This window comes from Gambusia affinis, linkage group LG04 (assembly GCF_019740435.1).
Source record: "Gambusia affinis linkage group LG04, SWU_Gaff_1.0, whole genome shotgun sequence".
In the NCBI taxonomy this organism is placed as follows: domain Eukaryota; kingdom Metazoa; phylum Chordata; class Actinopteri; order Cyprinodontiformes; family Poeciliidae; genus Gambusia; species Gambusia affinis.
In genome coordinates, this window is record NC_057871.1 from 7,845,600 (window position 1) to 7,861,083 (window position 15,484).

Below are 15,484 nucleotides of genomic sequence, written 5' to 3' on the forward strand. Positions count from 1 at the left end.
AAAATAAATTATTTTTCTCTTGTTTACACAACATATGTGCAGCATAACTATCTTGCACAGATGGCAACTAGATCTCATTTAAAAGTTACTTTTTAATTCTGTATCTGTGATCTCAAGTCCACAAAACAATAAAAAATGGAAACCTCTGCCTGTGGTTATGAATAAATAAGCTGACTATGTTTCTGTCGAGATATCCAACACAGCATGGATTTTTTTTTCTTCTAAAATTAATGAGCCCCTTGACAGTACATAAGAAACTTGTCATCTAAAAGAAAATAATAATACTGAAAACATTATGTGAAACCTGTTCTGGCACAGACTGGTGTTCACCTCCATACATTTTCTTTTTTTAATCATTAATTTGCAGCTGTCTAGGAGCTGCTGGCGTTAGCTGAGCTAACTTCAGCACATATGAAATGAAACATTCGAAATGATTCCGTGATCTGATTTCACTGATGTGAGCAGAAATAAGGTGTGATCTGCAACTAATTCTACCTGCATTTCCACTCACTCAGTGTCTGTACTTCAAGTCTAAAGCGCCTTCTTCTGGATGGATGGCTGGAGGTTGGTAGACTGAGAGTTCATCTATTTCTTTTCAAACCATTTAAGTTCTCGCATTCGCTTTGCAACTGAATGTAATTGTGTAATGGTCTGTTAACACAGTATTGATGAGGTTATGAAGTGATAATGAGAAGCTCAATTTAAATGTATGTGTTTACACAATGGAGCAACAAATTCCTCCCCCCCCCCAAACTGCCTCACCACACCACACCACCATCTCTAGCGGAAAGCTATTAATATAATCGACTGGGCTTGCTGTTATTAACTGTAACACACTCATTTGCTCCTCTGATTACAGCGCTGATTGGTGTTTCTTAAATATTTTTCTTGTGAATCCACCAACCTACTTTTGGGTCAAGAACATCACAGAATGTTAATTAGGGCAGGGATTTTCCAACATTTGTACACCAGTACTTCAATAAATAAATTAAATACATCTATTAAGAAGACTGGAATCTTCCTCAAGCTTCTCAATTTACCAATCTTTGATTGGTACACCAAAGTGAAAACTTACTAAACCTCTTTCCTTACCTTAAAAGCTCTGCCAGAATGAGCCATAAGCTGTAATAATTGCAGTGTTTTTCCTCATTGACACTTTCTAAATCGTCTAATTCCAACATCTCTGATTCATTTCATCAGTGTGGCAGGTGGCACTTGCTACGATGAAAGCTGCTACAGTTGGACACAAGTGCACACAAACAGACAAATATACTCATCTGATATTGGCCATAGTAGCAGCCAACACAAAGCAGCCTGCGTAATTTAATAGCTGGCAGTGTTTTGTTTTTTTTTCTTTTTTTTTTTCCAGCTCAGTCAACATGACGGATTTAATTTCCCCTTTCTGTCCTTCACTTTGTGTTTTTCATGTTTCGTTTTATCCTGGAGCAATATTTCCTTTTGTGTGTGCTCAGTGTTCTCCTATCCACTCTCCTCTCCCGGTATGGCACACGTCTGTCTGTCTCTGTGTTTTTTGTCTCAGGCTGGTGTTGCTCTGGATTTCTGTCTGCAAAAATGTTGTTTTTCCTCCTCATCTCTTTTGGGTACACCTGCCTCACATACACTTCATCCACACAAACCCACAGCCCCTCACCCCACCTGACCACTCCTGCTCACCTTCCCATCCAGCCACTTACATGTCCCAGCCTTTTCAACTCCCCACTGCCACGAAGCCCATCCTCCCCATCTCTTGCTCTTACAAATGTCTTTACTGCTGAGAAAGTGAGTGGCCAAGTCATATGCACAGCCTGAAAGCCACTGATGAGGATTTCAACCAGATACATCAAAACCACAGGGGAAGGAAAAGAGGGAGGAGAGAAAACGATGAACAGAGACGGGGAGGGAGAAAAGAGAGAGAGAGAGAAAGAGAGAGCGTACGGAAGGGTATATTGACTCAGAGCTGGTCTGCATGCTCCACAGAGTGTGAGAGACAGAGGATGTGAAAGCAGGCAAGATGGAGCACTGGCACAGATGAAGACTGTCCCTGGGTAGGTGGACGGCTGTCTCCTTAAGTGGGTGCGTGCGTGTCTGGAAATGTGAGTACACATGTCTGCATGTCTCTAAACGGAAAGAATGGATCTGAAGAAGTTTGCTAAACAGCATGCAGACGTACAGATGTACCAAGTGGCGGGTCCAGTGTTACATAACAGTGAATGAATGAATGGTGACGATGTGAGCAGTCACTTTGGGGTCCTTGTCTTTGATGAGTCTTCACACGTGCGCTCGTGCAACAGAAGTGTTGCTCAGCATAGTCAAAAAGGTGGGGCATGCTGGTGGACTTTTCACTTGCGTCTGTATGGTGGTGGGTATCTAGAGATGATCTCAGTTTATAGAAACATGCGCAGGGGAGATTTTTAACAAACTGAGGGAAGAGTGAAGGAACATGAAGGAGAAAAATGTTGTTGCACTTTCAGTGGTTGTCTGTTTAGTTCTGCTGATTTCTAATGCTTTAAAATATGATATGATAACTTTACAAATTAAGACACAAAGAATATGAGATAACTGAAACACAGGTGAACAGGTGAAATGAAAAAAAATATATATTTTTCAGTCAAAAAATGTTATTATTCTCAATTCAAGTGTGAAATTTATTGTTGTACATATAAATGGTTTCACCAACAAAAAATTGTCGATGTGAGTCCAAACCTTTCTATCTGAACTTATGGAATTATACTTTAGTAGTATGGAAACTACATGCTGATCCCACAGATATAAGAATTTACATGGCAGACGACTGAATTGTGTAATAATAATAATAATAATAATAATAATAATAATAATAATAATAATAATAATAATAATAACAATAATAATAATAATAATTGCATTTTTTCAGGGTAAAAATACATCAAAGTGCCTCATTAGTGAGTATTTGAATAGGCAGTGTTTTGCTAAGAAGACATGGTTTAGGAAAATACCATGCATTCATATGTGTCATCAGCACGTCTTCGGCCAAAGAACTGGAAGAAGTTTTTAACATGTTGTGAGTTTTCATTGCCAAGATACAGTTCTAAAAATGAGACATATCCACTAATCACTATAAGACAAAAAGATGGCATTACTTTCCATCCAAATAGCATGCAAATGTGGATTAAAAGTGAAAAGATGCCCACATAAAAATGTATAAGTTATGAGCAACACAAATATTTTTCACAAATCAGAGATTTTCTGTTGTCTTTACACCTCCTACATGCCAACTGAGTTTTTGGTGACAAAAGCAGAGGTATGTGGGATATCAGTGTGGAGTGAACCTCATCCATTTGCCAGTTAGTACCTCAGTATCTTTGGCCATTTCTGCAGCCATTTCATGAGTAAATCACGGGTCAAATCCTTCCTACCAAAATAACATTTTGCTTCGGCAACAAATGATTTCAGGAAATTTTCTCTGATCTACTCAAAGGCAACTGCAAGAAAATGTGGTTATGTTTCTCCAATAAATAGTATCTGTTAGCAGTTGCTTGTTTAGATTTATGTTATTTTATGTTATTTTCAGGAGTCCCAATTTATTATGTTTCATGGAATCAAATGCCCAAATGAGGACCGGATACAGTGGAAAGTGAATAGAAAGATGCATACACCTTTTTTCCCTCACTGTCTGAAGTTAAATCAGACCAAACATCTCTTGTTTTAGGCCAGAATTACCAAACTTTATTCTATTTGCTAAATGAGACAATAATGAAAGAAAGAATATATCAGAGATGCATCCCTTGATGTCTTCAGTATCAGAAGTTTCTATTTGTTGACTGTTTTGGCAAAGTCAATTGAAATCAACCATGATGTAGGTAGAGAATTATGGAGCTGCATAAGTCTAGTTCATTCTTTGGGAAAAATTTACAGATGTTGAAAGGCACCATGTTTGGTGCTCATGTGAGAACGAGGCGGAGAACAAACCTGATGCAGTTACACCAGTTCTGTCAAGAGGGATGAGCCAGAACTCCAGCAAACTAGAGAGAAGTTTGTGGGAGAAGACCCGAAATGTTTGAGTTGTGCCGTACAGTTAAAAAATAATGCTACCAAATACAGAGGAAGGGTACTCAAATTTCTGAAGACATAAATAAATCTCTGTTCTCTCTCTCTCTCTCTTATTATTGTGATGTTTAACCCTCGGCATCAGAGAATCAGAAGGTTCACCTTACCCCAGCCACATTTTAAAGTGCCTTCATCAAGAGACTGATCTTTGATTTGATAGAAATGTGTAAAAACATAGAAGTGATTAAGATCCTTAGAAACAGCTTGAGATAAAATGTTTCAATATGTTTAATAAATCAAACTCTTTGAGATTAATAAGTTCAACCATTTATCTCAATAATTCATAAAAATGCTTAACTACAGAGAATAATAAATAGATACACCAAAGCTTGAATTTATTGTAACAATAATTGAAGGAATAGATTAAAAAAATCAATGTTATGGGGCAGCATGAACCCAGTGCCATCTAGATCTTTTAGAACATAGAGGCCTGCACAATGAACGCCCGCAACAGCTTTCTGTGCTGGAGTCCTTAGCAACAGTGGACAAATTTTCTTTCACATCTGTGCCAGTTTGACCTGAATCTGCTTTCCTTAAACTTCCAATCTATGCTCAAGATGCTATTTGTCTAAAAGGAAAGTGAAAGGAATTGTCCTGCTTGGTGTGACTTGGTAACCTAGCCCTTGAATACCCAGCTGGCTTCATCATTCAAAGTTCCCATCACTCTCAAGGTCAGATTTACATAAGCAAGGCTGCTATACGCCGGCGCCACCGACCACCATCAGCAGGCAAGACGACTGAGACAGGCAGTGTTTGAACTGACAGCCCATCAGACACAGAACAGAAGGAGGAGGCAGGAGCACCCATTGAGAACCCAAGCATGCCCAGGGAGAACATGCAGAAAGACCCATGGTCAGGATTTGAACTCAAAACCTTCTTACTGCAAGCCAATAGTGCTACCTGGTGCCCCACCATACACACCCTTATTGTTTCATTTAGAGGAGAAACACAACAGCTAAATCACATTATGGTGTTAGGTCTTTCAAATATTGATTTCAGCTATGGACTTAAAGCAGGGATTTTAAAACTTTTCAGTGCTAAAAAAAAAGCATGACCAACAATAAAAAGATGTAGTAATGACATCCAAGGACATCTGATGTTTGCAGGAATTACTTAGTCAGCAATTTTTTTCCACTCTTTCAATTCATATTACCGGTAAATAACCTTTTACCAAAATAGCTTCTTGTGTAAGATAAAGAATAAAGTTTCAAATAAGGCCTGTTATTTGAGTGTAAACAAACCCATAAAAACCTCCAGAATAATAAATAAAAAAGATAAATGTAGCAAATCCAAGATGAACTCCAAAAGCGCTGAGCACCATCGGTCCCGCGCTGCCACTAATGAGCAGTGACGTGATGGACACATGCACCATATTGAAGGAATGACAGACTGCCCACCTCTTAGAGGTGTTGACGTAGTCACTGTTACAGTAAATGACTCTGGTGGTTCATAAAGTGTTGAATCATTGCGAGGAAAATAGGAAGAGACAGCATTTGGTGTAATGACAGTAGAGTCCTGTTACTGTTCTGGTGTTTCATTTAGTGATAAATCTGTAAAAGACTGGTCTTAAATTGTATAATGTAAACACTGCTCTGGGTGTTTTTTTTTATTTGCAGATGAGAAGGAGATGAGTAGAAGAGAGAAATGGGAGAGGGATTAAAGTGAAGTGCAGAGGCACATGTGATTCGTTCGTACTTCACAGCAATACATTTGAATATTCACTCAGCGCCCGGACTTGGTGTGCTGACACCATGTGTGAGTCACACTTGAAGTGCCAAAGGTTCTGGAGAATTCTATTTTGGCTTTTGAGATTGAATCTGAGAATGAAAACAGATGCATATGTAGAGATTTCTTTCCTTTTTTTCCTCACCAAGATGCTTGATATGAGTGTGAATTTCAGCATATTGCTTTACAGATGAGTTGCTGCAGCTGTAAAAACCGACAGAAAGCTGTGAATTCACAGGAACGTTTGGATCTGGCTACGTTGTCATTCTTTGTTTTGTTTTTGTTTTTTCCACATTGTTCATTTCCTCTGCTCCTGATCTTCATTTCTAGTCCCGCTTGACAGTCCAGATGAGTCTCTCAAAGCCCCCGCCACCACCCTCTACCTCCCACCTGGCTATCCCCCCCGCCTCCACGCCCAGCCCTTCCTCGTCTGCCACCTCCCCCTCGTCTACGCCCCACTCGGCAGCTCCTCCTCCACCCTCGCCAGTCAAGATCTCTATGCAGGAGCATTTTGCCATCAATGTGTGCCCGGGGCCCATCCTCCCCATCCCACAGATCTCAGACTTCTTTCCCCGTTTTCACGACTACCCCTGCACTCCGCCGCCGCCCAGGGAGAAGAAGATCCTAAAGGAGGAGACGTTCAACGGGGAGACGGGTGGAGGGTTCAAGGATGGAGAGAGGAGAGGGGAGAACGACGGAGACAGGGAGGAGGTGTTCGACTCGGATGACGATGACAGTAAGTTGCAGAGAGTAATCAGTCTCAAAATAAGTATGTTAGTTTGTCAGTGGATGAATACTTGAGTTTTCCTTCAGAAAACAGGAAGGTTTCTGTAAATTTCACAATTACGATTCACTTAGTATCAGTCAAACATAATTAGATTTCAACTAAACATGATAAAATTATTGAGATCTAGCACTAGAAACAAGAAGTAAAGTTATTATTGATCTACTATGACATTCTCTTAGCAAAACAAACTTAACAGTACAAAAAATATCTATTCATACCCCACAACAACAGAATAAAGAGAATAAATGCTCAAAGAGTTATTGTGCAACTGACTGAAGATCTAATTTATCAAGCATTTATCGATCCACCAGGAGCCTAACCCACTCTGGATTTAGAACCAAATTGGATGAAAGGAAGGCTGAAAATGTTTTTTTTTTTTTTTTTTTTTTAAGAAAATTGGTGCAATATTGAAATCCCAAAAATCTTGTGAGAAACTTACAAAAAAAAGATTCAACCAAGAATACAAACAAAAACATTCATTAGAAACTAATCTCATCTGGTACCTTTTATAAATACTCCTCTCTCAGCAGTGTGTACTTTTTGGGGAGGAATTGTCATGAGGAGTTGATTAGCCAATCACAGAGGGATATGTGGCAAACATACAACCAAAACAAAACAGTTCTTAAAAATGAAGGATCAAATCAGGAATTACAACAATACTGCAGGCTCTGAGGATAAAACTTGTGCTCAATGTTTAAAATTCTTTCATCTGAAAGTTAAAACAAGGCAACTTTTTCACCAGTGGACTGAATGTCCTCCTGTTTGCTCTACTTCAATTTGTGCATTTTTCTTTTGCACATAAACATGGTGTTTTTGCGGAGTGAGGCATTTTTTCTGCATCCTTTGTCACTCCCACTTTATGTGACAATGATTTATTACACAAGGTTGCAGTGGAGGGACTCTAGTTTCTGCTCACTCACAAACAGTAATCAAACAAGACAGATCAATTCATATAAGACAGTGTTATGTTTTTAAGAAGCCATCTGCTACAAACATGACTCAGAGCTTTTCGAGTTTGTTCCTGTGTGACTGACCGTGTCTGCGCTTCCCACTGACAGTAATTGGAGTGCTTTTGTTGTGTTTTTCAGCCTACCTGGGAACGCTGGAGTTCAGCCTGCTCTTTGATCAAGAGAACAACTGCCTTCACTGCACCATTCACAAGGCAAAGGTACACTCTGTGTTCAATACGCTCTTAATAAAAACAGATCGTCGGAGTGTGTGCGTAATCAACCTTGAAAGCCCGTTGAAAAACAGCTCTTTTGCATTTGAGCGAGACGTCATGCCACTGTCTCACAGCCTTTATGGGGAAACGTTTTCACCACACGCGGCGTCAGCTCGACACAACAGGGAAAGGTTGGGTAATGTGGCTAGGTTGCTCATGCAGAGACACAAGGACACAAGCCGTCCACAAGCTACATGCTTCATACTGTCACATGATGTTAATTATGTAAATCTTGACTGGGGAGTTCCTTCAAGGAGAGTGGAAAACACAAGAGGAGGAAAGAAAGAGCCTGGAGGCAAAAGGAGAAACGAGTCCATTCGAAGTTGTCGGCCATATTTGCTGTCTTATTCTGACCCTGTCACTTGTGTGAAGAGGTTTTAGGGGCACAGTGATGTCACCTTTGATCTTACATGTGCACGTGTCTGTGTGTGTCTGTGTCCACAGGGTCTGAAAGCAATGGACTCCAACGGGCTGGCAGATCCATACGTCAAGCTCCATCTTCTCCCAGGAGCCAGCAAGGTCACTGCTCCAACCTTACCTCAACAGCAATTAATGTAACATGATTCCAAACTGGGCCATCCAGTACATCCATGCTCAGAATCACATCTGATGCAAACAGTTCATTGTTACTGAATCATTTGCAATCAACAGTTCAACTGTAAAGTAGTTTTTTGTTACTGCTTTAGTATAAGCCCATGAATAATTAAAGACAGTAAATAGAGGGGCTGGTGTAATTAAAAACCCTGAGCTCTTTCAGTCAGTTATTACAGTCATGTTAAATAACCACACTTCTCTTTGTTTTGCTCACCTGGTTTTCATTTCACAAATGCAAATGCAATTATCTAATTAACAGATAATCATTGCAGACTGACTTGTCCTTTAAATGTCAGCAATAAACAGTAAATGATAATGAGGATTGGTCAAATGTAGAAATAAAATACGCAAATTACAAAACTTGTTCACTGATCACGTTTGTACCTTAAAGAATTATGTTAAGTTTTGGAAGTGAGATTTTGTAAAGTGAGCTTATTGGAAAAGAAATTGAATTATCAAAGAGGGCTTACTAGCAATAGTTTTACAGAAATTGTCTTCAAAATGTCAGAACAAATCTTGTATCCTTCCAAAAGAGTGGGGTGATTGAAGAATGCGTTCACTCACACTAAGTTACGTTAACTCGGCTGTAACTTAAAGCAGAAGCTAAGAGAGTAGTGTTCATTTCATCTCGTTTTAGTTGTTTTTTACCTGACATTATTAGGTATGAAATGGAATTGGAATTTAATTGGATAAATCATCAACCATGCATCAATGCAGATCAGCCAGTGAGACATTTCATACTATACCAAATTTGAAAACTTATACAGTTTTCTATAACCTATTAATGGTTTTTTGTCAACAATAAATAATTACTTAATCTTAGTTTGGTTTGATAAGGGTTATAATCAGTCATCATGTATGAGCTTTAACTGCCCAAAATGTAAATCAGAACCAAAATTAATGTAAATAAGACCTGATAGTTGTTCTCAGAAAATAATAGATTATTACATTAAAATAAATTATAGTTCATATTTTACCATTTTAATGAACAGCGCCATAACTTATAACACAAATTTGATACAGTTTAACTAAATTACGGTGGTTAAAAAAAACAATTTTAAAAATGGTTTCCTTAATGGCAAAAAAAGGAAGTGGTACAAGACAAAGTGGCCAGGCCTCATGGTGTCATCATTTGCCTGCTGGGTTTAAACATGCTAAATTTGCTCTCAATCCCCTTTTAAAACTCTGCCTTCCCAGGTGTTTACCTGCCATGAAAGGGTTTTCACAATGGTGTCAAGCATTCACAAAAACATGACACTGAGTTAAATTCAGCCTTTTACTTGGATGCCACTTGGCATGAATTCACCCAGCCCTCCGCTTTATCGAGCCTAAACACGTTATGGTCGGCTGCCCTGCTCTTGTCTCATTTTCAGCTCAAGCAGCGAGAAAGATAAAGCTCGCCACAACATTGGCAGCAGCAGCATCACCCCTATTCCCCCCGGTTGCGGCAGGGTACAACCTGTTGTCAGCCATTTCAGCTCTAGGCTGACTCGGACCGGCGAGGGTTATGGTAGGTGCGAGGGACGCCGAGTCACGTTAAGGTTAAGCAAAGAGCATGACTGAACTCTGAGGTGTAAAAAGCAAGAAAGAAACAAACTAAACCTGTAGGTTTGTAACGCGCCACGCTTCCCGGTGCGCTGCTAATGACCCTTTCTCTCTCCACTTTCCAACAAGATATCTCTGCTTCTATCGCGCCATCTGTTTTTGCCCCTCTGACCTTGAAATACCAACAGTGTGCAGAGGAGAGGGAGAGTAGGGGGAGTAGGGGGGCAACTGAGTGGGAGGGGAGGGAGGGGGGGAGAAGGGGGACAGAGACAGACGAGGGGAGGACAGCAGCAGGTGGTTGTCATGGAAACAGGGAGGATTGTTACACGGCTCACGTCAACAGGCGAGTGTTGATGGAGGAGGGGGTGGTGGTCGGGGTGGAGGGAAAGGTGGTGTAGCTGGTTGGAGGGGCATGAATGAGTCGGTGAAGTGACAACGAACCAGTGTTTGCAAAAAATAAAAAATAAAAAAATAAATCAGCAGACCAGACGGAGTGCTGCTGATGGAGCGCGTCACTTGAGGTGAGCATGACGGACGCTCTTATCCACCTCCCGTCCACTCTGTGTGCGTACTTTGCGATGACTAATCCAAATCCAGCATTCATAAAAAAAAATAAAAAAATAAAAAAGCTCAAGAAATTTTTTTGTATCTCCTGTGACCCCCCCCCCCCCCTCCCCCCCTTCACCCACCGCCTTCCCTCTTCTTCCCATTCGTCTCCCATTTGCGGGCTCTTTCGTCAGGGAACGGTCAAGCATGTTGTCTTGTGATGTACGACACTCAGTGCAACACATGCGCTGTGTGACCATGCGTGTGTGCGTGCAAACACATGCTAAGGATTTAGTCACAGCCAAGCAGAGAAGCAAACCCCTCCTTCCTCCATTCTTCTCCACCACCGCCTCTCTCCTTTCTTGCATAAACACTAGCACAGTGACACTTGGTGCCACCACAGTCTCTGGTATTTTTCATGCTCCCATCCCGTGCGGAAGATGGACTCAGATTTTGCTCATCACAGCTCCGGGGTGGAAGGACTGCATAAGCAAGGCTGTGAGATAAATAAGTAAAATAAATAAAATAAATAAATAAATAAAAAATCAAGCAGACAGATGGAGAAAAGGGAAAAATTTGTTATGGACAGATGGAAGGTTAGCGATGAAATATTTAGGAACAGATGCAAATCACCAGAACAGAGGAAGAATAGAGGCTGAAAAGGACAGGGAACTGGTGTTTCTGGAAGATATTTGTGAAGAAAACCTCAATCAAATGAAGAAGATTTCTGGAGAATGAGCAGATCCTCGTGCTGTTCTCATTAATCACTGAGACAAATAATATGAATGAAAAATGCTTTTCTCTCCAGCAAGAGGCTGGTTTTAACTGATAAGCAAAGAGGTGTTCTGCGGAGAAGAAAAAAAGACGAACAATAATAAGGAGAGGGACGTTATGTGGAAAGGAGAGAGAAAGGAGGAAAAGGCAGCATTGACAGAACAATGGGATGCAAGAGGACAAAAACGGCAAAAAGATGTCAGGCAGGGTTCAGCATCTGGCCCTGAGGCACTGGAGCAGGAGGCTGATGGTGGGAGAGAGGCAAAAGGAGAACGGGGCTGGGGCGTTTGTTTTTAGAGATTCTGACATCAACAGGAGTCACATAAAAAAAGATTGGGTGACGTCTCTTACGTTAGTTGGCACATGAATCATTTATTTGAGCCAATATCTCTTAGAAATTGTATTACATGAACAAATGCAGACTGTAGACTGTTTAAAGCTGTCACCTTGATCATACATGGACATTGTATTCATACTGTTCTGTATGTTTTAGATGCTTCCCCACTCCAAAACAACGGATTGAGTTGATTTCATTATCTCTTGAACTTGCCTCCAATTGATGCACAAGCCTGTTAATCATCCATTCATTTAAGCCTTGTGTACAACAGCAAAGAAGCAGCTAAAACATACTGGACAGCGGGTCCACCCATTGCAATGCATTATCTGTACTGGTTTGCCATGAAGAAACTAAATTACTTGCAAGTAGTCAAGTAATTGTATTGTTCCATGAACTTTACAGAATATGCAGTTTCACTGCCCTGTAGAAAGATGTTGTCACCACTGTGCTTGTGTATAGTATGTTAAGTATGACATGAAATTGGAATTTAATTGGATAGTTATTTTCATAATTTCATAATTTGGTTGTTGCATGAATATGTGAACATGCAGACCCAGTGTTAGATCTTATTTTTATTTCAGGCTGTGTCACTGAAAACTCATTTAGTAGTCAAAAATTAAATGTTACTAGTCCTAGAAGACAGTTTCACAACATCCTCTGAATTTTGTTGTGAAACAAAATTTTGTAATCATAGTGTAAAGGTGAGCATTTGATCCCAGAGCTTTGAGACAATTAAATTATGTGAATCAATAAAAGTGCAAATAATAATTCAAATGAAAACAATGTTGGAAATTGGACGTGAGTACAAGCTTTATCAATTGATAAACCCACTTGGTCATGTGAAAAATGTCCATAGTGATTGTGCTGTACTTTTTAATTAGCTGCCACGTTTAGTTTTATTTGAAAAAGTTGTTTCTCTTAGTTAGAACTCACTTTTATATCTCATGATAGAAAGGAGATATGAGGGACGCCCTGCATTGTCTCCTTCAGTTTCAGCAGATGTTAGCAATTTCCTCAGGGAATGAGATAAATCATATCCCATTCACTCTTTTTTAAACCATCCTTCTTCTTTATTTTTTAAATGTTTTCACACTGTTTGGATGAACATTTACTTCCTTTCCTCTACTGTAATCTGATAAGTCTGATCCATTGGCCTCAACTACTACTCCTCGCTCTTCTTCTTTCTTTCTTTTTTTTTTCCAGATCTGTCAAATTCTCTGACTCACTCGCTCTCCATTTTGCTTTTCCTCTGCAGGCAAACAAGCTACGCACAAAAACTCTGAAAAACACCCTGAACCCAGTGTGGAATGAAACGTTGGTGTATCATGGGATCACAGGAGCTGACATGACCACCAAAACGCTCAGGTGGGTTCTTGACTGTTAATTTCATTCTAGTCAGTGAAGTTCTCCAGAAAGCCAACAAACCAAACTTTTCATCCTCCAATGAACTTTAAGCAGCTCTCCGTCCTTCCCACCTGGTAGTGCATGTAATCAAGCAGAAAAAAAGGACTGTTCCACTTCTTGTACACTACCTTGCAAAAGTCTTCTCATTCAGTATTTTAATTTCCACATTATGTCATATTATCAGTACAAACTTCAATGTTTCTTAGTTTGTTTTGCTATTGTGAGTGATAAACTAACGCTGAATGTGTCAATGATCCTAGAAGCTAAGTTGACAAGGGCTTTTTTCCCCCATGTCGGGGCACTGAGACTCTCTAAGTTAATAGAATCTAGTTGTATTTAATTTAATCTCAGTGTAAACACAGCAAATCTGCACTGATCTCAAACAATTGGTAAGAGAACATGAGAGAATAGCATTGTCATAGATAACAAGAAACAGTGAACAGGTCTGGCATAAACTCTTGGATACAGATGAGGGTTTGACTAAACAACAACATAATACATTTCACTGACCAATAGTCAATGGAAAACATTAACTATTGTCAATGCAAGATTATGGCAAAACTTAAAATATGCCAAAACATTAGTATCAATTTTATCAGTGTCCCCATAGCAACATTTTCATTGTGGGAGAAAAAATTGAAAACAGAAACAATCACAGTACAATATTGGCAAAACAAAACAACAAAAAAATGACTGTCCACCTACACTGAACAACTCAGGTGGGAGTCTCTTCTGACAGAAACATTACTAGTTTCACACTCGAGGATCTGTCGGTTTTGGAAGAATGGCAGGAAGACAAGCCATGCAGGACAAAACAACAAGCAAGTAGAAAAGGTCCTCTGGTCATTTGAGACTGACTGGCGTGTACGCCAAACTGTGTGTGTGCTGAAATTGAGTTATTTTGCAAAAAAGAATTGACATAATGTCACCTTAGATGTATGAAGCTGGTTTAGATATTCCCCAAAGGACTTGCAGTTGTCTTTGAAACAAAAGAATGCTCTAAAAAATGTTGACTAATGCATTTTCAATAATTTTTAAAAGTTTGTTGAAGTATTGTTTTAAATAGATTAAGGTTAATGAATACATTTTGCAATGCTGAGGTGTTGGCTGGCCGCACCACGAGTTTCCGCTGCCTCCTCCCTTCACACAGCACTCTCCACGTGAAGCGATTCAGGTCAAACGTAGCCATCTTGGCCCAAAAAGTTTTGCGCCGCTCCGCTCATCAAGCGTTGGTACGTTGACTCAGAGGCACAGTCACGCATGCATTTTGTTTGTACTGAATGCAATCAGTGTCAGTTTACTAAGCCCATTTATAACAGGGCTGGATGTTTGTCCTGAGGAAAGACGACGCCGACGCGCGCATGCATGGACACTCACACACACGGACAGATCCCATCCAAATACAAATGTAGGGAGTCAGGTGTGTGACAAGCCTCTTGTGTGCACGTCAAGGGCAATCACTGGAAGGAAAGAACATACGTGGCCCCTCCTCCTTACGTCCTGAAAGCCCACACAAAAACCACACGTGTCCTTGAGGTGTACACATTAGCAAAATACATTTTCTCTCATCCTCACTCACAGCAAGATATTCCCTTCAGACGAGAGAAACCCACCTAACCCCTGCTCAAGGACACAGCCTGCAGCCACGAACCAGGCTGAGAATGCTCTGCATTGCCAAAATGAGCAATAGGAGGAACAAAAGATGAAGAGACAGAGAAATAGTTGTCAAGATCAACAGCAATTCAGGAGATAAAGTGGGATTTGAGTTGACTTACACATAAGACACAACAGAAAAGTAAAGTAGGTAGAACAAGAGGAAGGACGATGACAAAACCACGGGATGATTCAAAACACAGGAGTCAGATGAAAAAAAAAGAGAGCAGATGATTCACTGTTCTGGGTTAAAAGAGATGCTGTTGAAGTGGAGTTTACTCCAGAAAGACATCAAAAAGCTTAATGAATGAGGACAATGAGAAAGAGCGTGAGCCGGAGTGAATTACGAGCTCGCTGACAGCAGAGAGAAAACGAGAGAAGAAGTGGCAGACACAGAAAACGAGGGAAAAGGAAGCGTGGTCTGCCACGATAGTTTGGCCCGTGAATGGAGGGTGAGGTCACCAAATCATGGGAAACGACCAGGGAAATGGGATACTAATAGCAGTGACGTGCGGTGAGGTTCATAGCTGGTGAGGCACTGACGTCATCAGAATCAGATTTGCAAATAGATGCATAGATTGACAGCAGTTTACAGGTTATGTTTCACTTCTGCATCCTTACACATACAAACTGTAGCTCACAAAACACACATATTATCTCCTGCTTCGATTGAAAGTCCACTTGAGAAAACTTTTTTAGTGTTGCAATGTAGTCATCCATGTCGAAAGTCGGGATAAGCGAGAGGAAAAAAATCACTATCTCTATTATAATCTATCGCTGCACTTGACTTGCTTCGCGAATCGTTTAGCCT

General features: G+C 40.2%; 1 protein-coding gene across 2 annotated transcripts in view; it reads left to right on the plus strand.

Annotated features, from left to right (window-relative positions):
* The first annotated feature begins 1,843 nt into the window (after positions 1-1,843).
* The window catches only part of doc2d (double C2-like domains, delta), a 47,813-nt gene continuing 34,172 nt past the window's right edge, over positions 1,844-15,484 (plus strand). Inside the window, exons 1-5 of one of the 2 annotated variants that reach the window (XM_044113288.1) lie at positions 1,844-2,045; positions 6,142-6,547; positions 7,687-7,766; positions 8,265-8,339; positions 12,872-12,981. In XM_044113288.1, coding sequence (XP_043969223.1) covers positions 6,160-6,547; positions 7,687-7,766; positions 8,265-8,339; positions 12,872-12,981 — 653 coding nt within the window. In that variant the 5' untranslated portion in view covers positions 1,844-2,045; positions 6,142-6,159. Of the gene's footprint in view, positions 2,094-6,141; positions 6,548-7,686; positions 7,767-8,264; positions 8,340-12,871; positions 12,982-15,484 lie in introns of both variants that reach the window. The other variant, XM_044113287.1, reaches the window with a different exon arrangement.